This window comes from Lampris incognitus, chromosome 1 (assembly GCF_029633865.1).
Source record: "Lampris incognitus isolate fLamInc1 chromosome 1, fLamInc1.hap2, whole genome shotgun sequence".
NCBI classification, from domain to species: domain Eukaryota; kingdom Metazoa; phylum Chordata; class Actinopteri; order Lampriformes; family Lampridae; genus Lampris; species Lampris incognitus.
This window is the reverse complement of record NC_079211.1, coordinates 60,388,199-60,413,524: the sequence shown is the minus strand read 5'-3', so window position 1 is coordinate 60,413,524 and position 25,326 is coordinate 60,388,199. Positions and strand designations below refer to the sequence as shown.

General features: G+C 43.8%; 1 protein-coding gene across 3 annotated transcripts; it reads left to right on the top strand.

The window, feature by feature from the left end:
• Positions 1-3,792: 3,792 nt before the first annotated feature.
• On the top strand, positions 3,793-20,878 carry slbp (stem-loop binding protein). Of its 3 annotated transcripts, none has more exons than XM_056290785.1 (8): positions 3,793-3,960; positions 7,049-7,174; positions 9,125-9,226; positions 9,364-9,420; positions 12,179-12,316; positions 13,549-13,704; positions 17,459-17,567; positions 20,195-20,878. In XM_056290785.1, exons 1-8 carry the CDS (start codon positions 3,899-3,901, stop codon positions 20,261-20,263), a joined length of 819 nt encoding a protein of 272 aa, XP_056146760.1. In that variant the 5' UTR covers positions 3,793-3,898; the 3' UTR covers positions 20,264-20,878. The 3 variants fall into 3 exon arrangements, with proteins under 3 accessions (XP_056146760.1, XP_056146751.1, XP_056146768.1); XM_056290776.1 differs by having other exon boundaries at positions 9,358-9,420; XM_056290793.1 differs by lacking the exon at positions 13,549-13,704 and having other exon boundaries at positions 9,358-9,420.
• Positions 20,879-25,326: the final 4,448 nt, after the last annotated feature.

The window sequence follows — 25,326 nt, the reverse complement described above, 5'->3', positions numbered from 1 at the left end:
AACTTGTGCTGCTTGCGCTGGTAGACTTCAGGTGCCATGGATATGCCAAACGGGAGCTTGAGCCAGCGTTTTCGACCCCAGGGGGTCCAGAAGGTGGTCATGAAGCTGCTTCCCTCATCTAGCTTGCATTGCAAGAACGCGTCTCGAGCATCCACCAGGGTGAAGAGCCTGGCCTTAGGAAGCTTGTAGAGGACGTCCTCCAGTGTCGGGATAATATAGTGAGAGCATTTCAGAGCCTGGTTCAGATGCTTTGGGTCAATGCAGACCCTCAGTTTTTCTGGCTTTTTTTTTACAATGACCATATTGCTGATCCAGTCAGTTGGATCAGTCACAGATGTCATGTGGCCATTCACCTCATACTTGTCTAGCTGTGCCTTCACAGCCGCTTTCATTGCAATCGGCACATTGCGAGGAGCGCACTGGACTGGAGTGACGCTGTTATCCAGCTTGAAGTGCACCTCCTCAAGTGCACTTCAAGCTGGATAAGAGATTCAACAGGCCCGTTGAATACATCGTCATACCTGCTAAGCAGTTGTTCTTTGGACAAGGGTCCATGCTGGATGTGCTCCATGGTGTGCAGGTCATTTGGGATTGTGAAGTGAATCAGTCCCAGGCGATCACATGTGGAACCTGAGAGGAGGAGATATTGACTGGCGTTCACTATTTCGAATTCTACTAGTTTGTGCTTTGGTCCTCTAATAGCACATTCAGTCTCAAAAATTCCCAAAGAGCTCATTAGCTCTCCTGAGTATAGCCTTAGTCTAGTATTACTGGGCAAGAGCTGGGTGTCAGGTGCCAGCTTGATTTTATCTTTGTAGCTCATCACGTTACACGTAGCACCTGAATCCAGTTGGCATTGTTGCGGCTTGTGTGTACTTGCAGAGGCACAAACCATTTCTTACCTTTTGACTCTATAGCCCCTATGGTTTCATGCATGTAGATGTCATCTTCACTGTTCTACTCTGAATTGGCATTCTCAACACAGTGAAGTTTGCCCTCACTCACCCTTCTTTTGTCCTTCAGACACACTTTAGCAAAGTGATTATTATTCTACTCTGAATTGTCATTCTCAACACAGTGAAGTTTGCCCTCACTCACCCTTCTTTTGTCCTTCAGACACACTTTAGCAAAGTGATTATTGGTTCCACAGGATTTGCATTGTTTGCCATAGGCAGGGCAGTGCTGTTTGCCTCTTGCGTGTGTATTCCCACAGTACCCGCAAGCTGTACTGTCTGTAGGCGATCGTGGTGAATTATTCTGCCTCAGTTGGTTATGTCTGAATGGCTGCCTGGCAAGAGCGTAAATGACGTCAGCTCGTGGGACTTCAGCAGCGCGGCAAATGTCAATGGCAAATTGTAAAGTTAATTCCTTCTCCCTTAGTAGCCGCCACATGTCCTCATTTGCAATTCCCAGCACAATTTTGTCGCGAATCAACTCGTCTTTCAATGCCCTGTGTTCGCCTGTAGCAGCTCTTTCTCTCAAATGAGTTATGAAATTGTCCACTGACTCACGCTCTTCCTGTCTACTACTTCCACAGATGAACCGCTCGTAACGGACGTTCCTGGCAGGTTTGAAGTACCGCTGCAACGCATCGAGTACGGCCTTTGCGTCACCTTGTTATTGCGCCGTGAGAGTGAGGTTGTGCCGGCAGATATGCCTGAATTCGCTGCCCATTAAACTTCTCAAAGTCTGTGAATGTTCTCATTCATCCAAGTCATGGTTATCCAAAGGAGTTGAATCATGTGCAACTGGACTTGGTATTGTAGCGAATTCGGGGGACAACGCAGCCACAGGAACTGCCGCGGCCGGGAAGCGAACCCGTATCGCCCGCACCGCAGGAGACATTGCTAACCGCTCGACTAAAGGGTCAGACCCGCCAGCCAGCGGCCAACGTGTCTACTTATCCATGCACGTTACAGTATCCGTGAAAATGGATATATACCAATGTAGTGGTTATGGGGCTACATAATTCCCCTTATTGAGCTAGTAGGAACGTTAGTTTACAGCTGCTGTTTCCTCGGTTCGGGTTTACAGTGACACACTTCCGCTGCGCGGGTTTTTTGTTGTTGTAATGGTGGAAGGAATAAATGGTGCACGTTGTGTAGCCGAAAGAGAAAGTTGTCACGACTCCTGCTTGAGCTCCTCTACACCAAGTCCAGTTGCACTTGATTCAACTCCTTTGGACTTCTCAAAGTCGCCGCCTGGACTTCCTTGGGTTTCTCCAGTAGTCCAGTCACCAGCGCACAGTCCTCGTATTCATCTCTAAAATTACCCCAGTTAGTATGCGAGTTCCCTGTAAGATTCATGGATTTCGGAGGGGAAATGTTCGTCGCCATATTTATGGAATGTGAGGTCTTGTCTGCAGAAATGCTAGCGTTAGCTGGCTAACAATTTAGCCACTTGATCTAACTTAGCTAATTTCGCAAACAACGGCGTTTGTGCGCATATGGAACATATTTCGCCTATAGCGTTACTTTTCTCGGTTACAAAAATAACAAAGTGTAGTTTCCGAGCCACTTCTGACACATATTTCAGTATAATGAATGAAGACAGACGCGTGGTGTAATAACCATGCTAGAACAGATGCATGTCCCTGTGTGTTGTCTGATCTGGGCCAGGCGTGATCTGTGATGTTTAAATAGTCTGCCTGAATGATCTGCTGAACACATACCTCCACCTCTCCAGGCTCTCCTCCACCTGCACCCTACTCTCGCTACAGCTCACAATGTCTGATCTCGTCCGTCAACCCGTCCATCACCACTGCAAACAAGAAAGGGCTCAGAGCCGATCCTTGATGTAATCCCACCTCTACCTTGAACCCATCTGTCATTCCAACTGCACACCTCACCACTGTCACACTGCCCTCATACATATCCTGCACCACTCCTACATACTTCTCTGCAACTCCCGACTTCCTCATACAATACCACACCTCCTCTCTCGGCACCCTGTTGTATGCTTTCTCTAAATCTACAAAGACACAATGTACCTCCTTCTGGCCTTCTCTATACTTCTCCATCAACATTCTCAAAGCAAACATAACATCTGTGGTGCTCTTTCCTGGCATGAAACCATACTGCTGCTCGCTGATCATCACCTCTCCTCTTAACCTAGCTTCTATAACTCTTTCCCATATCTTCATGCTGTGGCTGATCAACTTTATACCTCTGTAGTTGCTACAGTTCTGCACATTGCCCTTGTTCTTGAAAATCGGTACCAGTATGCTTCTTCTCCACTCCTCAGGCATCCTCTCACTTTCCAAGATTGTGTTAAACAATCTAGTTAAAAACCCCACTGCCATCTCTCCTAAACACCTTCATGCCTCCACAGGTATGTCATCAGGACCAACTGCCTTTCACCTCTTCATCCTCTTCATAGCTAAGTTCATCACTAAGAATGTACTGGCTTGTGTATCCTCAGTGGCTGGGTTGCATCATATAATGACCTTTTTATGACAAACGGGCCTTGTCGAAAGATTGTAGTATTTATTCGTTCTTTCTTTCGTTCTTTTTTTTTACTGCCGATCTACTGATTTACACTTACAGTCCATAAGTTGGCGGTATTGCACTTAAATTTGTTTGCAAACTGCTTTAAAAAATAAAACGAACCGAAGACGCAGAAGAAGAAGCAATGGCGACGCAGAAGAAGAAGCATCTGAAGAGCAGAAGAAGAATTTAAAAAAAGGAGTGGGAGGAATTCACCGGGATCGGCGCCAAAAGCCTTTCGTAAACGTCCCCCTTTGTGGTCATGTGACTTTTGCTGACTGTCGCGACCGATCGGGGCGGGAGCAACTCTCCGCCTCCGTCTGTACACTCCTCGGCTGCTTTCCTTCACAAGCGGAGCGCACAGCGACTAGAGCAAGTACCGGACCGACCCAACAACTGTTCGTCTGACCAACATGTCTCACCTGCACGGAACCACACGTCCTGACGCCGAAAGAAGCAGTGGCGACAGTAATAGGTCAGTTAATTGCTCAATGTGCGGTTTCCTGAAAATATCTGTTGAATGGCTAAAATAATTTAGCAAATTTAGAATAAAATCTCCAATTTAAATCTAACAACCTTACATAGCAAGTATTGGCTTATTCGTGCAAAGCGGCTCAGCTCTTAATGTAAAGTTGGGCTGTTGATGTGAAGCGTTTGGGGAGCATTTCCCGCGCCAGCGCTCTTCTCCCGCGAACACCGGCTCGTGCTAACCTAGCTGCACAGGGCAGTAGGTGGGTAGGTAGGTAGGTAGGTAGGTGGGTAGAGTCACCTCACAACTCGGCTGCTAAAGTTGTCATGTGCGTGTGAATTTAGCATTCCTGCATTCTGTCTACATTGCTTGGAATAATGAGTTGTTACCATGGTTCTTACGGGACTTGGTGAAGTGGCGTTAACGTTAATTTAGCCATCCTAGCTAGTAAAGCTGTACTTCTTCACAGTCCTGTGCAGCCATCGTCGCACGTCCTCCGCTTCTGCAGAAGTTTGGAAAGCGTTCTGCTGTTGGTAGAACGCCGGTAAAAACAATAGTCCGACGCTGCTAATACTGTAGCCTTCATTATCGCTAGCTAGCATTAGCATTAGCCTCTGTTGGCTAGCACCGTTGCCCACCAGGTTGCCGTAGTTACACACTGACGGGAGCTGGGAGGCTGCAGACATGACGCTGGCTCTGCGTTTGGCGCTCTAGTTTAACAAGGCTTTGTTGATGGGATTTTGTTCTTACATTGTGTTGGAATGTTTGACCTCCTGTGTAATGCCCACGTTGGTCTGGACTTTGGTCTTGTGTGGTTAACGGGTAATCACAGGTTTGATTTTGGACCTTTACAGTGGAGTGTTTGGTTTGGGACCAGCCTCCAGTGCTTTGAAGCCAGCGTCGTATGGACGTCGGTGGAAGACGGATGTGGTTGATCTTTAGACTTGGTCGCCATGAAGCCATTTTAAAGGGGCAAAGCTTCTCTCAGACGATATAAATTATGTGCCCAAGCTATCATTGTGTGTTTCACTTGGATTTGCCTCCTATTTCTGTCGAGGCTGTGCAATCTCATATTCAACCGGGAACATAGTGCCACCTAGTGGCCATCGCTTACTTAATAAGGTGTTCTCACAACGCCTCTGTAAACTGAATTATAAAATGCTGTTATGTTTAAGCTATGTATATGTCTTGACGCATGCGCAATAATCCAGGTAAGAAAGGCTGGATCAGTTCATCTGGACGCAACGTTTATCCAGAGGAACTGATTCAACCTTCTTTGATAAGCTGTGCGTACTTTTCTTACAAGGTGCACTATGGATTTATGCATGAATTAAAATTCTGTCACTTGATAATTCCCTACAAATGTAATGTCACATATCAAAGAAAGTTGAATCACTCATCATGTTTGACATTATAAATGTAATGTCACAACCCATATTTTGTGACCCCCCCCCCCAATATTCCACATTTGGATACCCACTGTCTTATTTTTGGGGGGGGGGGACGAATTTAGTGATAGATCCTCAACTTGACCGCTCACACCCTAGAACACTCGCACCATCCGCCATGTCGAAGACACCGTCATCCCTCATGAGTCAGTTGGGCTGCATAGACCTCTGGTGCTTTTTTCACCCGGTCACAAAGAATAATTCTCCTATTTCTCGGAGAATTATTCTTTCAATTTTTATTCCAAGCTTATTCCTTGTGTAGACAGGTCTCTTCTCTCTGCTGTGAAATCTACTGAGTATTCTGCTATTATTATCTGCTGTCATTGTATCATTGTTATTACTATTATTATATGATCTTATATCATCCTCGGGTTTGACTTCTGTAGCAGGCGTTAGGGGCAGTTGGGGAAAAGGAGCTTGAGCATGATGTGACAGATGAATGGTGGGACGAGGCGCTAGCCAGGGTCAACTCTATGTCCTCATGTTCCCGTTTGAGTTTAATTTAGTTTAAGGTCTTGCGTAGGGTTCATTTTACAAAAGCTAAGCTTTGCAGGCTGTTTCCATGCATGAGTGATACCTGCAATAGATGTGGCTCATTGCCAGCGGATCATACTCATATGTTTTTCTCCTGTCCAAAATTAGCTGAGTTCTGGTCCAGTTTCTTTAAGATGATAGGTGAAGCCCTCAATATTACACTAGATCCATGCCCCTTGGTAGCCAGCTTTGGGGTACCCCCTATACCGACCAGTCTCACCAAGAAAAGTTCTGAGGTTGTTGCCTTTGCCTCACTCATTGCCCTGCTAAAAACAAATTTTCCACTGTAACAGAATGTGTTACAGTGGAAAAGCCCAAATCCACCTTCCACTACCTCCTGGTGAAAGGATTGAATGTCATTTCTCCTGTCAGAGAAGATGAAGTATTCCTTAAGAGGCTCAACTGCCAAGTTCTATAAAAGATGGCAGCCTATTATCTCATATGTAAATTCTCCTACCTCTCTGGACCCCAACTCATTATTAATGAATCTATCCTAAGCATCCTTTTATTGCACTGACCTCCCTATTTTATTTTATTTCATTTATCAACTGTGTGTGTGTGTGTGTGTGTGTGTGTGTGTGTGTCTGGTATTTACTTATTCAGGTCTGTGTGCATTTTTTTCTTCTTCACAGTTTTCTTTGAGTTTGGGATGGGTGGGAGGTTGGAACAAGTTGTTCTAGTTCTCTGTTCTAACACACCAAAAAAAAAAACAGAGGGGGGGGGGGTAAATGCTGTGTAACACTGATCTGTTCTGTGTCTAAAATATAACAACTGGTTCCCAATAATAATTTTAAAAAAACTTAAACATAACAGCATTTTTATCAGAAATTCAGTGTACTGTTATGATTACACCTTATTAAGTAAGGGCTAGATCAATGTACTGGTACATTTGCAGATTTTTATTTTGTTAGTTACTACCATTGGAAGTAACTAACAAAACCACTCTGTTGGTGTCAGTTATTTATGAAAGAAATGTAAATGTATGGGACAGTTTCACAGGATTTAAGATCAAGTCCATAAATGATGTCACTATGCCAATGGGAAAAATATTATTCATCAGCATGTACTTAAATCTTGATGAGCGATCTTTTCTCTGTCTTCCCTCTGTCCAGGAAACACAGACCATCCTCGTGGTCTCACTGCAGGAAGCGAGGGGCAGATGGTGGCCTGAGGGCAAACAGAGAAACCGACGGCACTGATGGGACATGCCACGGATACTCTGATAACCGATATTCCAGGTAATGAAACAACACAGCTCAGAAATGGACTAAGTTATCATGCACTATCTGCTCAAAGGTTGTCAAGAATCACCTTTCATCAATAAGTATCAATTCAAGGGGTCCGCGGTGGTGTAGCGGTCTAAGCATCGGCTTTGTGTCGATGCAGTTGCCCACTGGGGACCGGGATTCACACCCCAGTCTCGTCAGACTCGACTATGGCCGGACTCGATGAAGCAGCAATAATTGGCAATGCTGTCTTCGGGAGGGGGGCGGAGTCGGCTTGTGTTCGTCATATGAATGCGTCTCTGTGTGTGTCAGAAAAAGCAGTGATTTGGCCTGGATTCGTCTTGTCACAGAAGTGGCGAGGCATCTCCTTCGAGACTGCCAGCTGGAGAGATGCAGTTGGCGAACGCATACAGTACGAGGGTGGGTGTTTGAACTAGAATGGGGCGCGATTGGCCACTAAATTGGGAGAAAAACGGAAAAAATCACAAATAATTTTTTTTTTTTTTATGTCAATTCTGAATTTTTAAACATTAATTTTTCCCATTCACTTTGTGTTGGAGGTCACTGAAAATGATGGGACTATGTGTAGCGCAAGGCAAGCTGACATTGCAGTGGAACAAGTAGAAATCAAAATAAGTTGAAACTTTGATCTTGCGACATAGGAAATGCCTGTTAAAGTAGGGATAAAGTACAACAAAACTATTACAGTAAGGATAACGTACAACAAAACTATTAAAGTAAGGATAACGTACAACAAAACTATTAAAGTAAGGATAAAGTACAACAAAACTATTACTATTAAAGTAAGCATAAAGTACAACAGAAATATTAAAGTAGGGATAAAGTGCAACAGAACTATTAAAGTAGGGATAAAGTACATCAAAACTATTAAAGTAAGAATAAAAGTACAACAAAACTATTACAGTAGTGATAAAGTACAACAAACCTATTACAGTAAGGATAAAGTACAACAGAAATATTACAGTAAGGATAAAGTACAACAGAAATATTAAAGTAGGGATAAAGTGCAACAGAACTATTAAAGTAGGGATAAAGTACATCAAAACTATTAAAGTAAGAATAAAAGTACAACAAAACTATTACAGTAGTGATAAAGTACAACAAACCTATTACAGTAAGGATAAAGTACAACAGAAATATTACAGTAAGGATAAAGTACAACAGAAATATTACAGTAAGGCTAAAGTAGCACAAAACTATTAAAGTAAGGATAAAGTACAACAAAACTATTAAAGTAGGGATAATGTACAACAAAACTATAACTATTAAAGCATAAATTACAAGATATTACAGTAAGGATAAAGTACATTAACGCTATTAAAGTAAGGATAAAATACAACAAAACTATTAAAGTTTGGATAAAGTACAGCAAAACAAAGTAAGGATAAAGTACAGCAAAACTATTAAAGTAAGAATAAAGTACAACAAAACTATGGATACAGTTCAATTACCATTTCTTAAGTCTAGAGACACACTGTCTTGTTGTACAGATTTGCTGTTGGCCAGAGAGAGAAGTCACTATTTCCATTATTGATGATTCACAATGTTCACAATCTACACATCCACACATTTACAGTCATTTGCATTTACGGTCATTGTTACACATTTACAGTCATTGTTACACATGTACAGTCATTGTTACAAGTCACCCTCCTTTTTTATTCTTTACCACAGGTGATAACAGAAGTATCGTACAAGACAAAAGTAATTACAAAACAACAACACAAACAATAAGACAAAATGAAAAGGGGGGGTACCATTCATGATGGGCAGTGCATATTGTGGGTATTTTGTTGCTATGAGTTACAGTCATTGTTGGCAAGTCACCCTCTTGCTGAGTTACTGACCTCAGTCTCTGAATGTCGAGCTCTGGCTGGTGCACCACATTCAAACTCTACCTTCCTCTCTGGTTTCACTGTTCCTCGTCTTCCTCCCCCACAGCTTCACCACTCCAGAGGGTGAGGGTCCCGTCATTCGGTGTGGACGACAGACGGACTGGGGCAGCGTGGTGGAGAACGAGGATTTACACAGAGACATGCAACGGTCAGAAGACTCACTTTAAACTTTGTCTGATACGTTCAAGTCTCACAGCTTCACTCAGTATTTTCCTTTTTATTTCCTTTAAACAGTCGGAATTTATTGTTGCTGACTGTTAACCGCCTGTATACGTTCAGTTACAGGAGGAGGATCCTGGCTGCAGAGTTCACTCAAAGAGAGAGAAAGACCTCTAGTGGCAGGTAAAACTACTACCTACCTCATGTTGTTGTATTATGCACTTATTATTCTCCTGCCCGGAGTTGCGCCTGAGCAGGAAACACCGAGGGTGGTCTGGCAGGATGCGGAAGCGGGGCAGGCTAAGCTAACTGCTAGCCCATGCAGACCGGCAGTTCCCATAGTCATCCTGGTTGGCGTTCACTCTCCTTGACAGTGATTTTTTGTTTAGTTTGGGTATATGTGTTAGTTTGGATATATGGGTTAGTTAGTTTGGATATGTGTGTGTGTTAGTTTGGATATATGTGTTAGTTAGTTTGGATATGTGTGTGTGTGTTAGTTTGGATATGTGGGTTAGTTAGTTTGGATATGTGGGTTAGTTTGGATATGTGTGTAAATTAGTTTGGGTGTGTGTTAGTTAGTTTGGGTGTGTGTCAGTTTGGATATGTGTGTTAGTTTGGATATGTGTGTCAGTTAGTTTGAATATGTGGGTTAGTTAGTTTGGATATGTGTGTTAGTTTGGATGTGTGTGTTAGTGTGGATATACACTATATGGACAAAAGTACTGGGATATGGACAAAAGTATTGGGACACCTGGCCATTGCACCTACAGGAGCTTTTATGACATCCCATTCTAAATCCATAGGCATTAATATGGAGTTGCCCCCCCCCCCTTTGCAGCTATAACAGCTTCCACTCTTCTGGGAAGGCTTTCACAAGGTTTTGGAGTGTGTCTGTGGGAATTTTTGCCCATTCATCCAGAAGAGCATTTGTGAGGTCAGGCACTGATGTTGGACAAGAAGACCTGGCTTGCAATCTCCATTCTAGTTCATCCCAAAGGTGTTCGATGGGGTTGAGGTCAGGGCTCTGTGCGGGCCAGTCAAGTTCTTCCACACCAAACTCACACAACCATGTCTTAATGGACCTTGCTTTGTGCACTGGGGCAGTCATGCTGGAACAGAAAAGGACCCTCCCCAAATTGTTCCCAAAAAATTGGAAGCATAGAATTGTCCAAAATGTCTTGGTATGCTGAAGCATTAACATTTCCCTTCACTGGGACTAAGGGGCCTAGCCCAACCCCTGAAAAACAACCCCATATCATTATTTCTCCTCCACCAAACTTTACAGTTGGCACAATGCAGTCAGGCATTTCTACTGCTTCAGAGTCCAGTGGCAGCATGCTTTACACCACTCCATCCGACACTTGGCATTGTGCTTGGTGATGTAAGGCTTGCATGCAGCTGCTTGGCCATGGAAAGAAATTTCACGAACTGACTTATTGCAAAGGTGGCATTATATGACAGTACCACGCTTGAATTCACTGAGCTCTTCAGAACGACCCATTCTTTTACAAATGTGTAAATGCAGACTGCATGGCTAGCTGCTGGATTTTATACACCTGTGGCAATGGGTCTGAATGAAACACCTGAATTCAGTGATTAAGAAGTGTGTCCCAATACTTTTGTACGTATAGTGTATTTGTTAGTTTGGATATGTGTGTTCTTGTAGTTTTTGGATGTGTTTTTGTCTTTGTGTTGCACTGCTGTGGGGAAATTATATTTTTGTTCCAAATGAAACAACAGTGTTTCTGATTCCTGGTTTTATTATATTTTTTATTTTTTACCACTTGCCCAACTGAGTTGCTAGATTTACTAGCCCCACGTGGCTTTTTACTTGCTGCGGGCAATTGTTATAGTTGAACCATTCTTTTTGTCTACTGTTGCTGCTAGTGGAGTGTTATCCCTATTAGCATGAGAGCAGACGGGTTGTATTGTTAGCATGAGAGCAGACAGGTTGTATTGTTAGCATGAGAGCAGACAGGTTTGTATTGTTAGCATGAGAGCAGACAGGTTGTATTGTTAGCATGAGAGCAGACAGGTTGTGTTGTTAGCATGAGGGCAGGCAGGTTGGATTGTTAGCATTAGAGGAGACAGGTTTTGTTATTAGCATGAGAGCAGACAGGTTGTGTTGTTAGCAGGAGAGCAGACAGGTTGGGTTGTTAGCATGAGGGCAGGCAGGTTGGGTTGTTAGCATGAGAGCAGACAGGTTGTGTTGTCAGCATGAGAGCAGACAGGTTGGGTTGTTAGCATTAGAGGAGACAGGTTTTGTTATTAGCATGAGAGCAGACAGGTTGTGTTGTTAGCATGAGAGCAGACAGGTTGTGTTGTTTAGCATGAGAGCAGACAGGTTGTGTTGACTCGTCGAGTCAGCCTACCAGTGTATTTCATCATCAAGAGGAATCCTTTCAAAAAGTTCAGTGCCAAATAAGTGTTCGTAGTAAATCATTTCATGGGCCAGGGAAGTACTGTGTGGACTACAGTATTAGTACTGCGTGAAGTACAGTATAAGTACTGTGTGGACTATAGTATGAGCCATCATCATCCTCAGTTGTTTCTGTTTCTGGACAAAATCAAGCGGCCAGTTCATTTAGTCAGTGTTGAAGTCATTGTTGAGGTCAGTGTTGAAGTCAGTGTTGAAGTGTGTCTTTACCTTAGCACCACAGTTTGTGGGGGTTTGATGTAAACATTGTTTAAAAGTAAGCCTAACCTGTTCAGATAATAACTGTTCAGATAATGGATGGATGGATGTTATTTTCTTGTGTTCCTCCAAGAGCAGAACTGATCCCTAGCAGAACAGAAGTGATGTGAGAGTTGTTTTGCTCTGTTGTCCAGCCGTTCACCCGTCTTGGTCTTAGTGCATTTGTTTTTGTCCATCAAGTGGCCCTTTGTTGAATATGGTGTAAAAATATCATGAATAACCCAGTACTGTCTTTTTTCCATGTAGTTCTGATTCCAGAGAGTCCCCTATCCCCAGTGGAGCAGAGATGGAGACAGATGAGACTGTGTTGCTTCGGCGACAGAAACAGATCAACTATGGCAAGAACACAACTGCGTATGACCGCTACATCAGAGAGGTCCCAAAGTGAGTTGAGCTGGGACGAAGCACACACTGCCCACCATACCACACTGCCCACACGCCACACTGCCCAAACACCACACTGCCAACACAACAATCTGCCCACATACCACACTACCCACCATACCACACTGCCCACATGCCACACTGCACTACCCACCATACCATCCTGCCCACGCATCACACTGCCCACACACCACACTGCTCATATACCACACTGTGCGGCGCAGCTACGAGACCATTACTCTGCTTTACATTCATGTTTGGCTGCACACTGACTGTAGATGAGCCGTAGGTAAAAACCACAGGTTTTGAACCTTTCATCAGTCTTGCATATGTGATCTAAGCAACGTCACGCCACTCGGGCGTGGCGGCTTACATGACATTTCAGGGTGTTATATAAGCCGCCACGCACTCACGCCTCTGGGCGCACACGATGGCCTCACGGTTGCACCGTCCCACTACTGACACCAGGGTACAAACTGCAAAAACTGACTACAAAAAGTAATTTAGACTTTTTTGACTAAAAAATTATTAGTTTCAAAATGGTTTTGATATTTTTTTTTAATAATAATTTTTCAGCAACAGCGCAAACCCGTGCTGGTAAGCTAGAGGTCAGCCTGGATGAGGGCTAAGCTAGAGGTCAGCCTGGACGAGGGCTGGATGTACATGTGTAGATAACATGTGGCAGTCTGAGGATGCATGTCCTTGCCTGCCTCAGTGTTTGTGTCCTTATTATGTGGATTTGGCACATGGGAAGGACCATATGTCAGCCCTGTGATGGTCTGGCAGCCTGTCCAGGGTGTCTCCCCGCCTGCCACCCTGTAACTGCTGGGATAGGCTCCAGCATCCCGCGACCCCAATCGGGATAAGTGGCTTGGATAATGGATGGATGGATCAATGGATGAGTGGATAGATGTTTTTGCTATGATTTCTAGTTTGGTTTGGACTGTACGTGGTCTTTACCAGTACCAAAGACATAGTTTTCTTTCTAATGCATCAATCAGTTCAACATACACACATGTACACGCTACTTTACTAATCAAACAGTTATATACATTAGTCATTTTCATGTGCCTTTATTGTTGGTTCTTTTCTCATTTTTTAGTATTGTTTATGCCATGACTCAAGAAAAATATGATGTCTCTTCACTCTCACCTGCATCAGCCAAGCGTTCACTGCAGGACTCCTGAAAAACACTCAGTATTTAACTGTCGCTAGTTGTTTTCTGTTTCCAGACACCTGCGTCAGCCTGGTATTCACCCGAAAACTCCCAACAAGTTCCGCAAGTACAGCCGTCGCTCCTGGGACCAGCAAATTAAACTGTGGAAGGTCAAACTGCATGCATGGGACCCCCCTGCCCAGGAGGGGGATGAACAAGACCTAGAGGAGATGTAAGGAAAGAGACTTGGTGCTTGTGTGACAGCAGGTAGACGAGAGCACAGAAACACACAGGAGTGATGATCACTTTGTCAGCTGTCTACAGTGAATGTGCTTACATTTACATTACTGCAAGTGCCAAAGACGGTTTCCAAAAGGTTTTTAGGCAAAATTTGAAGTTGTGAAAAAGAAAAGCAAAATCAAAACGGCAACATTTGATTTTTAAAAAAAATCTTAAATATCACAAAAAGGTTTTGTTTATACTTGATTGAAGTGGCTCGTGTTGTGATAAATGGAAGATGCAGTAAAGGGTGATGGAAACAGAATTTTTTGATAAAGTCAGTATGCCATAAGCATGGCATACTGACTGGTACTGTCTCATAGAGAATTTACTTGACTTACTGCATTATTTTGCTCCTTGTTTTTTGAGCACTTTCCCTACCGTTAAGTGTTTCTTTTTAAAAAGTTTTATATATATACACACTGTGTATCCGGAAAGTATTCACACCCCTTCACTTTCCCCACATTTTGTTATGTTACAGCCTTATTCCAAAATGGGTTAGATTCCTTTTTCTTTCTCATCAATCTACATACAATACCACATAATGACAAAGCGAAAAAGGTTTTGTAGAAATTTTTGCAAATTTATTCAAAATATAAAACTGAAATATTTCATGTACATAAGTATTCACACCCTTTACTCAGTACTTGGTTGAGGCACCCTTGGCAACAATTACAGCCTCAAGTCTTCTTGGGTATGAAGCTACAAGCTTGGCACACCTATATTTGGGGTATTTCTCCCATTCTTCTGTGCAGATCCTCTCGAGCTCTGTAAGGTTAGATGGGGAGTGTAGCTGCACAGCTATTTTCAGGTCTTTCCAGAGATGTTCAATGGGGTTCAAGTCTGGGCTCTGGCTGGGCCACTCAAGGACATTCACAGACTTGTCCCGAAGCCACTCCTTCGTTGTCTTGGCTATGTGCTTAGGGTCGTTGTCGTGTTGAAAGGAAAACCTTCGCCCCAGTCTGAGGTCCTGAGCGCTCTGGAGCAGGTTTTCATCAAGGATCTCTCTGTACTTTGCTCCATTCATCTTTCCCTCGATCCTGACAAGTCTCCCAATTCCTGCCGCTGAAAAACATCCTCACAGCATGATGCTGCCACCACCATGCTTCACTGTAGGGATGGTATTAGCAAGGTGATGAGAGGTGCCTGGTTTCCTCCAGACGTGATGTTTGGCATTCAGGCCAAAGAGTTCAATCTTGGTTTCATCAGACCAGAGAATCTTGTTTCTCATGGTCTGAGAGTCCTTTAGGTGCTTTCTGGCAAACTCCAAGCGGGCTGTCATGTGCCTTTTACTGAACAGAAGCTTCTGTCTGGCCACTCTACCATAAAGGCCTGATTGGTGGCGTGCTGCAGAGATGGTTGTCCTTCTGGAAGGTTCTCCCATCTCCACAGAGGAACGCTGGAGCTCTGCTAGAGTGACCATCAGGTTCTTGGTCATCTCCCTGACCAAGGCCCTTCTCCCCCGATTGCTCAGTTTGGCTGGGCGGCCAGCTCTAGGAAGAGTCCTGGTGGATCCAAACTTCTTCCATTTATGAATGATGGAGACCACTGTGCTCGTCGGGACCTTCAAAGCTGTAGAAATTTTTTTGTACCCTTCACCAGATCTGTGCCTCAATACAATCCTGTCTCAGAGATCCACAGACAATTCCTTTGACTTCATGGCTTGGTTTCTGCCCTGACATGCACTGTCAACAGTGGGACCTTATATAGACAGGTGTGTGCCTTTCCAAATCACATCCAGTCAATTGAATTTACTAGAGGTGGACTCCAATCAAGATGCAGAAACATCTCAAGGATGATCAGCGGAAACAGGATGAACCTGAGCTCAATTTTGAGTGTCATAGCAAAGGGTGTGAATACTCATGTACATGCAATATTTAAGTTTTTTATAATTTGCAAAAATTTCTTCAAAACCTTTTTCACTTTGTCATTATGGGGTATTGTGTGTAGATTGATGAGAAAAAAAGGAATTTAATCCATTTTGGAATAAGGCTGTAACATAACAAAATGTGGGGAAAGTGAAGGTGTGAATACTTTCCGGATGCACTGTATATAGCGTTTTTTTCTGTGTTGAGATATATATATATATATATATATATATATATATATATATATATATATATATATATATATATATATAAACCTTTCCCCTTAATTTGTTATTAACTTTTACTTCTTCGCTCATTTGCTTAACATTTAAGTGTCTGAAAGTATTTTTTTTTTTCTGGAACTAGTAGATTAACTGTTGTACTGTTAGACCCCAGGAAGAACAGTCACTGCTGAGGCAGTGATTAATGTACTGTTAGACCCCAGAAAGAACAGTCGCTAGTGAGGCAGTGACTAATGTACTGTCAGACCCCAGGAAGAACAGTCACTGCTGAGGTAGTGACAAATGTACAGTTAGACCTCAGGAAGAACAGTCGCTGCTGAGGCAGTAACTAATGTACTGTTAGACCCCAAGAAGAACAGTCACTGCTGAGGCAGTGTTTAATATACTGTTAGACCCCAGGAAGAACAGTCGCTGCTGAGGCAGTAGCTAATGTACTGTTAGACCCCAGGAAGAACAGTCACTGCTGAGGTAGTAATTAATGTACTGTTAGACCCAAGGAAGAACAGTCGCTGCTGAGGAAGTGACTAATGCAATGTTAGACCCCAGGAAGAACAGTCGCTAGTGAGGCGGTGATAATGTACTGTTAGACCTCAGGAAGAACAGTCGCTAGTGAGGCAGTGACTAATGTACTGTCAGGCCCCAGGGAGAACAGTCGCTAGTGAGGCAGTGATTAATGTACTGTTAGACCCCAGGAAGAACAGCCGCTAGTGAGGCAGTAATTAATGTACTGTTAGACCCCAGGAAGAAGAGTCGCTAGTGAGCAGTGACTAATGTACTGTCAGACCCCAGGAAGAACAGTCGCTGCTGAAGCAGTTTTTAATGTACTGTTAGACCCCAGGACGAGCAGTCGCTATTGAGGCAGTGACTAATGTACTGTTGGACCCCAGGAAGAACAGTCGCTAGTGAGGCAGTGACTAATGTACTGTCAGACCCCAGGAAGAACAGTCTCTGCTGAGGTAGTGACAAATGTACAGTTAGACCTCAGGAAGAACAGTCGCTGCTGAGGCAGTAACTAATGTACTGTTAGACCCCAAGAAGTACAGTCGCTGCTGAGGCAGTGTTTAATATACTGTTAGACCCCAGGAAGAACAGTCGCTGCTGAGGTAGTGATTAATGTACTGTTAGATGCAAGGAAGAACAGTCGCTGCTGGGGTATTGACTAATGTACAGTTAGACCTCAGGAAGAACAGTCACTAGTTAGGCAGTGATTAATGTACTTAGACCCCAGGAAGAACAGTCGCTGCTGAGGTAGTGACTAATGTACTGTCAGACCCCAGGAAGAACAGTCGCTGCTGAGGTAGTGACTAATGTACTGTCAGACCCAAGGAAGAACAGTCACTACTGAGGCAGTGAAAATTTACTGTCAGACCCCAGGAAGAACAGTCACTGCTGAGGTAGTGACTAATGTACTGTTAGACCCAAGGAAGAACAGTCACTGCTGAGGCAGTTGTTAATGTACTGTTAGTCCCCAGGAAGAACAGTCACTGCTGAGGCAGTGACTAATGGGGATCTGAAATAAAGAATAAAAAGGGTGAGCGGAGAAGTTTCTAGTAGAGAGGTGGTTTCACGTGTTCTATTTGCCCTTGTGTGTCCTTAGTGAGGAACTAGACCTTGATGATGTGATGGACATCGAGCTGGACTTCCCAACCCTTCCAGACATCCAGAGCACCGCACCAGTTTCCAGCACATACAACCCTTTACTGGAGGTGAGTTTCTACCAGTGTGTCATGTATGAAAGCAAGTTTACACTTATTCTCATCATGAAGTGCTTGGTTTTCCTAGCTCAACACAAGCGGGAAATAAAAGTACTTATAAAAGTACTTAGAGAAATTGAAGTCCAAAAACAACATGTACAAAAATAGTCAGTGCAGACTTGGGATGTACTTCAGCAAAGTACATCCCAACTTCGTGGGGAAAAAAAAGATACAGGCCTGCTGCTCCCTGAATGCTCTTAAACCTACATATATTTGCATTAAAATGACTTGTTGATCAATTGCACACAAAAAAAAGTTAGGATAAGATCCACCTAAAACGACCATGAGCGGTCAAAATGACCGTCTCGTAATGTGCGCGTAATGGTGTGCGTCACATCAGTATTTATGACATGTGTTGGTTGCATCATTTCCTTCGTGAAGTTCATTGTTCTATCCTAGAAACACACTAGCGTCCTTCAGTGCAGAGAAATAGTCTAAATGTGATGTGTGATTATGTCCAACATGTCTGGTTACAGACACCGTTACAAACACACCATGACTACCACCGAGGCCATGCAGTATTTACAGGCGTTGGACAGCCGCCATTTTAAATTGTTTAAAAATAGTATTAAAGTTGTTAAAATGTTAATTTTGGTGTCAGTTAGTTTCATAACAGACACACTAACATATGTAATGCATTAATATTCAACTGAGTATTTATCTTGACACAGTATAATTGAGTTTAAACACCGGCGGTCATGTTGATGGCCTGTGATGGTTTTAGGTAGGAGGGAGGTTCTGGTGTTCAGGACGCTGCTAAAACAGCTTGTTTCAGACGGAGGATTAACCGAGGGGCTGTGTAAAAGGCCAGTATAAGATAAATAAGGTTGTTGTTTTTTCACTGGGAATCATGCAAAGCTACTCTGTTGGAGCCCAGAGTAGAAATATGGAGCTGGAATGAGCCTGATATGGCCTCTTTAACAACTGAAATGGGACTGGATGTGGTACATTTTAGAATTCACCTCCATTTGTCCAACCAGAAGTTAAGTTGTCTGTTTTTTATCAGAAGATTCACTTATTTCTACAAGAACTTTTTAAAACAAATGTCCTTATATCAGATCAGAGCTTTGAATGTAGCTGCGGTGCTATGAATTCTGGGCTATCAGTGAAGAGCCACCAGTTGCTTAACATCTTGATGTTAAGCAACTGTGAGTAGATAGAAGGGGCATACTCTGTGACAAGGGCCTGTGAAGGAGGAGCTGCTCTTCATCTTTCGAGGAGCTGCCCTTCATCTTCCCAAGTAACAGCTGATTTATTCATATACACATTTAACCTGGGTGGCACGGGGGCGCAATGCTTAGCACGGTCGCCTCACAGCAATAAGGTCCTGGGTTCAAGCTCTGCGGTAATCCAACCTTGTGGGTCATCCTGGGTCGTCCTCTGTGTGGAGTTTGCATGTTCTCCCTGTGTCTGCGTGGGTTTCCTCCGGGTGCTCCGGTTTCCTCCCACAGTCCAAAGACATGTAGGTCAGGTGAATTGGCTGTACTAAATTGTCCGTAGGGGTGAGTGTGTGTGTGTGTGTGTGTGTGTGTGTGTGTGTGTGTGTGTGTGTGTGTGTGTGTGTACATACACACAGGGTGTTGTGATGTGTCTAGTGCAGCAGTGTGTAGTTGGAGGGAAGGTGCATGTGTTCTTCCAACCCGCTTGTGTCCTTCCTGCCCTTAGGTTGCTGCCGCTGGCTAGCCTCTGTGGCGAATAGGGAAGCATCCTAGCATGTAAGCCTTCCCTTGCCAGTACATAGCCTCTCCTTCACCAAGACTCCTGCCAGGCCTCCCCGTGGCCACATGTGGTAACTGGGGTCTTGCGGCCCCAGGCTAACTTGGCAGGGGATCTCGGAGCAGCAGTGGGCCCCAGAGATATGGTATGCAGGCCCACCCTGGTGGACACGCCCTGACACCTATCAACCACTGCCCCGCTGCCTTGTGGGTGAGTCTGGGAAGACATAAGGCTAAGGGAGCTTACCCCAACAGAAAAGCAAGCTGTGGTGGTACGCTTCGAGGCGGTTTCCGAAAAACTGGATTTCCGGCAGCCCCCTGCAGTTGTGTGGAGATGCCGGTCGTCTAGGGATCCCCCTTGCCATCGGAACCATCTCTTCTACAATCAAGTCATGTGGTGTTGGGAGAAGCGCACCCCCCATGCCACTTTAAAAACAATCTCTGCGCAGGTATCTTCTGCTATCTGAGTCCTCAAAGGACCCACAAATAGAAGAAGATGGTCATCATCAGGCACGATGGACAGCAAGTGTGTGTGTGTGTGTGTGGGCCCTGTGATGGACTGGCGGCCTGTCCAGGGCCACCACCTGTCCCCACCTGCCCCCCAATGAGTACTGGGATAGGCTGCAGCATCCTCGTGACCCTGGGAGCAGGATAAGCGGTTCAGATAATGGATGGATGGACATGTGTATAAGCTGGATAGTCTGCCTCTGGTGGTCAGGAAAAAGAAACTGGACTTCATTTAATGAAGTTTCAATCCAGGAGCTGGACCAGACATGTTGACCTCAGCAGTTCTTTGTTCTTCACATCTTTTAAACGAAGGTACCACTTTAAAACTCTCCTCCCATCCCTTCTCCTCTGTTTCAGGATGAGGACCATTTAGGGACCCCCGTCAAACTAATGAAGACGGACCACAGCGGGGATGCAGCGTTGTGAAACAGACACTTTTTTTCATGGCTTAGTTGTACTGTCCATCTTCATACATGAACAAAACTGATTAATTGTAACAATGAAACAAAAAGGACACGGTCAGACTGAATGTGTCGTGCAGTTCTGCCTGAACTCAAGGGCTTGTGTAATTTCTCATACCTACTCACCATTTTTTGTTCTGACTTTGTTGGCCTTTATTTTACCCTTGAAAGTTAAGTTGTACATGTTCTGAGTAGGTGTAAAACCTGAGTCTGAATCCAGTGTGTCACTTAAGAAAGATCCCCACCAGAGTTCCTTACGGGAATGGCACTGCAGCATCTTTCGTTCCCAACATGTTGAGTTAATGTGGCCTGGAGGCTGTTTAGTATAATCGGTATTCTGAGTTTGGTCATCACAAATTAAAGCAAACAGACGAGCTTTTCTCTAAGTGCATCATAAGAAATGCTTTTTACAATCTTCACCTACAGTTGTTTTATCCGTTTTCATATCGTGGATGGTGAAAAATGGTGCATTTGTTTCCTTTTTGTTCAGACTTATTATAAACGTATATTTTCTTGTTATTCGTGAAGCTGTTTTGGATATGGTTTTACAAAAAATAAAAAAAAATCCAATAAAGGCATTTCCTGAATACCTCAATGTGTCTAATGGCTTTACATTTAACCTCATTTTGAGTTTTGTTCGCCTCAGGAAACTAAAATCATGTCAGGTGCAAGACGGTTTGTAAATACATGGAGAACCTGGGTGATGACACTGAAGACTTGCAGGTGAGTAAAGACCGCTCGGAGCATCCAAATACACAAAAAATTGCAAATATCATCATTTCCTTTTCCCTCGACCTCAGTTGAAAATTTCACAAGAGTCAAGTAAAAAGAACTGGAAAGTACTTGCGGACATGTTTGGGGGAGATGAACATCCATTACTTTACGTGTCATGAAGTCAGCGTCAACTGGACATGTTTGGGGAAGATGAACATCCATTACTTTATGTGTCATGAAGTAAGCATCAACTGGTACGGAAGCTGCTGCTCAACAGGGAAAACAAAACTCAAAGAAATCAACAAAAAGCATGGTTACTACCCATTTAATATGTAAACAGTAGTGGTAAATGAGTATGTACCATTACCCTGAAACTGCCTCCTCCACCCTTCTACCATCTCCTGTCCCTTATGACCCAGAAATAGTCAGTGCTGTGGTACTGAATTAGGTCCTAAGGTACCAATGGTACTGCTGGTTTTCCATTATGCCAGGTTGGTCATTACATGTTGTTCCAGCTCTAAAACCTGAGAACTGGTGTGTGTGTGTGTATATATATATATATATATATATATATATATTTAAAAAAGGCATAGTCTGATTTGTTTGAGAATTTTTTTGTTGTTTAAATCAGAATACTTAGGCCTACATAAACATGCTGTTTTTTTTTAATCCAATACAGTTTATTTGCTGCTACGTTTGCCACCCAGGGGCACACTATCAGTCACACACTGAGAAAGTGAGTGTGGTGTCAATCTTTTGGGCAGTGCACTGCCCCCCTCTTTAACTCTGCCATATTTATGATCTCTCCGGGCTCTTTTAGGAGGTCGTCCAGTGATCAATGCCCATCTGCCTCCAAGTGGTACCTTCCGTCGAGCCACAGCTGTAGGTTGCACACCAATTGCTGTGCTCATTTGCAGGCATTTCCTTGCCCACATTTTTAGTAGTTTGGCTGAAATGGCCGCACTACTTGGTTTTCTGAAAGTGGACAATGCTGAAATCAGCGCGCTGTCGGTCATAACCTTCTCCTAAGAGGAGACGAGATTTTATGGGTGCCTGGAATGTTTCATCCTGTCTCAGTTTCTTCAACAGCCCCTCAAACATACTTTTGAGGCGATCCTCAAGATGCTCTCTTTGACTGGCTGATCCTTCTCCAGGTGGTGGGCCTTCTCCAGGTGGTGGGCCTTCTCCAGGTGGTGAGCATTCTCAGGGAGAGTGGCCACTTTCAAACAATTTTGTCAGTTTCTCTACTGTTTATTTTGACATATCCCGGTGCTGCAAGGCCTCAGCACAAGTCAAGTGGTAGTTACGGTTTTTCATGGTCACATGGAACAAAAACCCCTCTTGATTTTGGCAATCACCAGATCTACAAAAAAACTGAAACATGTTACCAAGCATGTTGCCTTGATTAAACAGTATGCAATCTCAAAATGATTGTTATGGTATTATGATATTATTATTATTACTATGTTTAATTGCTAACCTGGACTTTCTGTTTTGACTGAAAGTGTGTGTGTGTGTGTGTGTGGGGGGGGGGGGGTTCAGTACAAGGTGGAGCCCAGCAGGACAGAATGTGTTATTTTTTGTAGATGACGAATGCCGTGTGTTGTGCTGGCATCTTAAGTCAACCTTAGAACATAGAAATGCTTCATTAAATGTTTTGACTATTTAAACAATAATAAAACAAAGAATATATCATAAATGTTCTTACTCTACTTGTTGTGGCGAGCAGAATCCCCAGTAGCAGGATAGGTTTTTGCCACCCTCCAGGTAATCTGGGATGACCTTTCAAAGGCCTCCAACCATCTCCGGACCTCCTCCCTTGTGCTTAATTGTAGTTTCAAGGAGGCCCTGAAATTACCCCCCCCCCCCCCTCCAGTGGCTCGTGAGAACACACATTGTGTTCGTACCCCTCAGGGAAAAGTTGCGGGTTAAACAGATTAAAAATAATTTTAGTAAAAAGACATTATTTAAAAATTTAACCCTAACTGTCTAAACACAAATTTACAATGAACTATTTATAATTGTCTATTTTACTAGCTTCGAATAGCTGTCTAATTTAGTAGAACAAAGTAGGGTGTATACATAATCAATTCAGTCCTATGAGTCCAGTCCCATGTACCTGAGAGAAATGTCCTTTATTTTCCTTATAACTATAATTATAATAGCTTGTGTCTGTGAATGTTCTCATTCATCCAGGTCATAGTTATCCAAAGGAATTGAATCAAGTGCAACTGGACTTGGTATATATCCGTGAAGATGTTTCGCCTCTCATCCAAGAGGCTTCCTCAGTTCGTGCCTTTCTGACTAGACCAAGCTAGTCTGACTGGCTGGTGATGAAACTCAGATATTTAGCCTCTTTGGAGTCGTTATCAGAGCTATTGATGTCAGTGGCTCTTTTGTGTTCCGATGTTTAGCAACGACAGTCGTTGGAGGTGTTAGTTTCGACTTTGTTAGTGCTCCATTCAGTGGTCATGAGTCGTTGGAGCCGTTAATGACCGACTGTTGTTCTTGGAGGCTAAGCTTTTGAGTCTCCTGGGTAGAGATGAAAGGACGGCATTGTAAGTGGGAGATAGGTGGTGTCGCAGACCTCCTCCTCTGTTGAGGGATGGTTTTTCCAGTTTCACATAGATGGCTTCCTTCACCCCTCTTTCAAACCATCTATCTTCCCTGTCCAAAATGTGTACGTTGCTGTCCTCGAAGGAGTGTGTCTTCTTTAGGTGTAGATAGACTGCTGAGTCTTGTCCTGAGGAGTTTGGCCTTCTGTGTTGGGCCATCCGTTTGTGTAGTGGTTGTTTGGTTTCTCCTATGTATAGGTCAGTGCAATCCTCATTGCATTGTACAGCATTCACCAGATTGCTTTCCTGGGTGTGTGGTACACGGACTTTGGGATGAACCAGTTTGGTGCAATGGGCTCACCAGTATCTCCCATTGTGGCCAACTTATATACAGTGCATCCGGAAAGTATTCACACCCCTTCACTTTCCCCACATTTTGTTATGTTACAGCCTTATTCCAAAATGGATTAAATTCATTTTTTTTCACATCAATCTACACACAATACCCCATGATGACAAATTGAAAAAGGTTTTGTAGAAATTTTTGCAAATTTATTAAAAATAAAAAACTGAAATATTGCATGTACATAAGTATTCACACCCTTTGCTATGACATTCAAAATTGAGCTCAGGTTCATCCTGTTTCCACTGATCATCCTTGAGATGTTTCTATATCTTGATTGGAGTCCACCTGTAGTAAATTCAATTGATTGGACATGATTTGGAAAGGCACACACCTGTCTATATAAGGTCCCACTGTTGACAGTGCATGTCAGAGCAGAAACCAAGCCATGAAGTCAAAGGAATTGTCTGTGGACCTCCGAGACAGGATCGTATCGAGGCACAGATCTGGGGAAGGGTACAAAAACATTTCTACAGCTTTGAAGGTCCCGAAGAGCACAGTGGTCTCCATCATTCATAAATGGAAGAAGTTTGGATCCACCAGGACTCTTCCTGGTGGAGGTGAGGGAGGTGACCAAGAATCCGATAGTCACTCTGACAGAGCTCCAGCATTCCTCTGTGGAGATGGGAGAACCTTCCAGAAGGACAACCATCTCTGCAGCACTCCACCAATCAGGCCTTTATGGTAGAGTGGCCAGACGGAAGCCTCTGCTCAGTAAAAGACACATGACAGCCCACTTGGAGTTTGCCAGAAAGCACCTAAAGGACTCTCAGACCATGAGAAACAAGATTGTCTGGTCTGATGAAACCAAGATTAAACTCTGGCCTGAATGCCAAATGTCACGTCTGGAGGAACCCAAGCACCTCTCATCACCTTGCTAATACCATCCCTACAGTGAAGCATGGTGGTGGCAGCATCATGCTGTGGGGATGTTTTTCAGCGGCAGGAACTGGGAGACTAGTCAGGATCGAGGGAAAGATGAATGTAGCAAAGTACAGAGAGATCATTGATGAAAACCTGCTCCAGAGCGCTCAGGACCTCAGACTGGGGCGAAGGTTTACCTTTCAACACGACAACGACCCTAAGCACACAGCCAAGACAACGAAGGAGTGGCTTCGGGACAAGTCTGTGAATGTCCTTGAGTGGCCCAGCCAGAGCCCAGACTTGAACCCCATTGAACATCTCTGGAAAGACCTGAAAATAGCTGTGCAGCGACGTTCCCCATCTAACCTTACAGAGCTCAAGAGGATCTGCACAGAAGAATGGGAGAAATACCCCAAATATAGGTGTGCCAAGCTTGTAGCTTCATACCCAAGAAGACTTGAGGCTGTAATCGCTGCAAAGGGTGCCTCAACC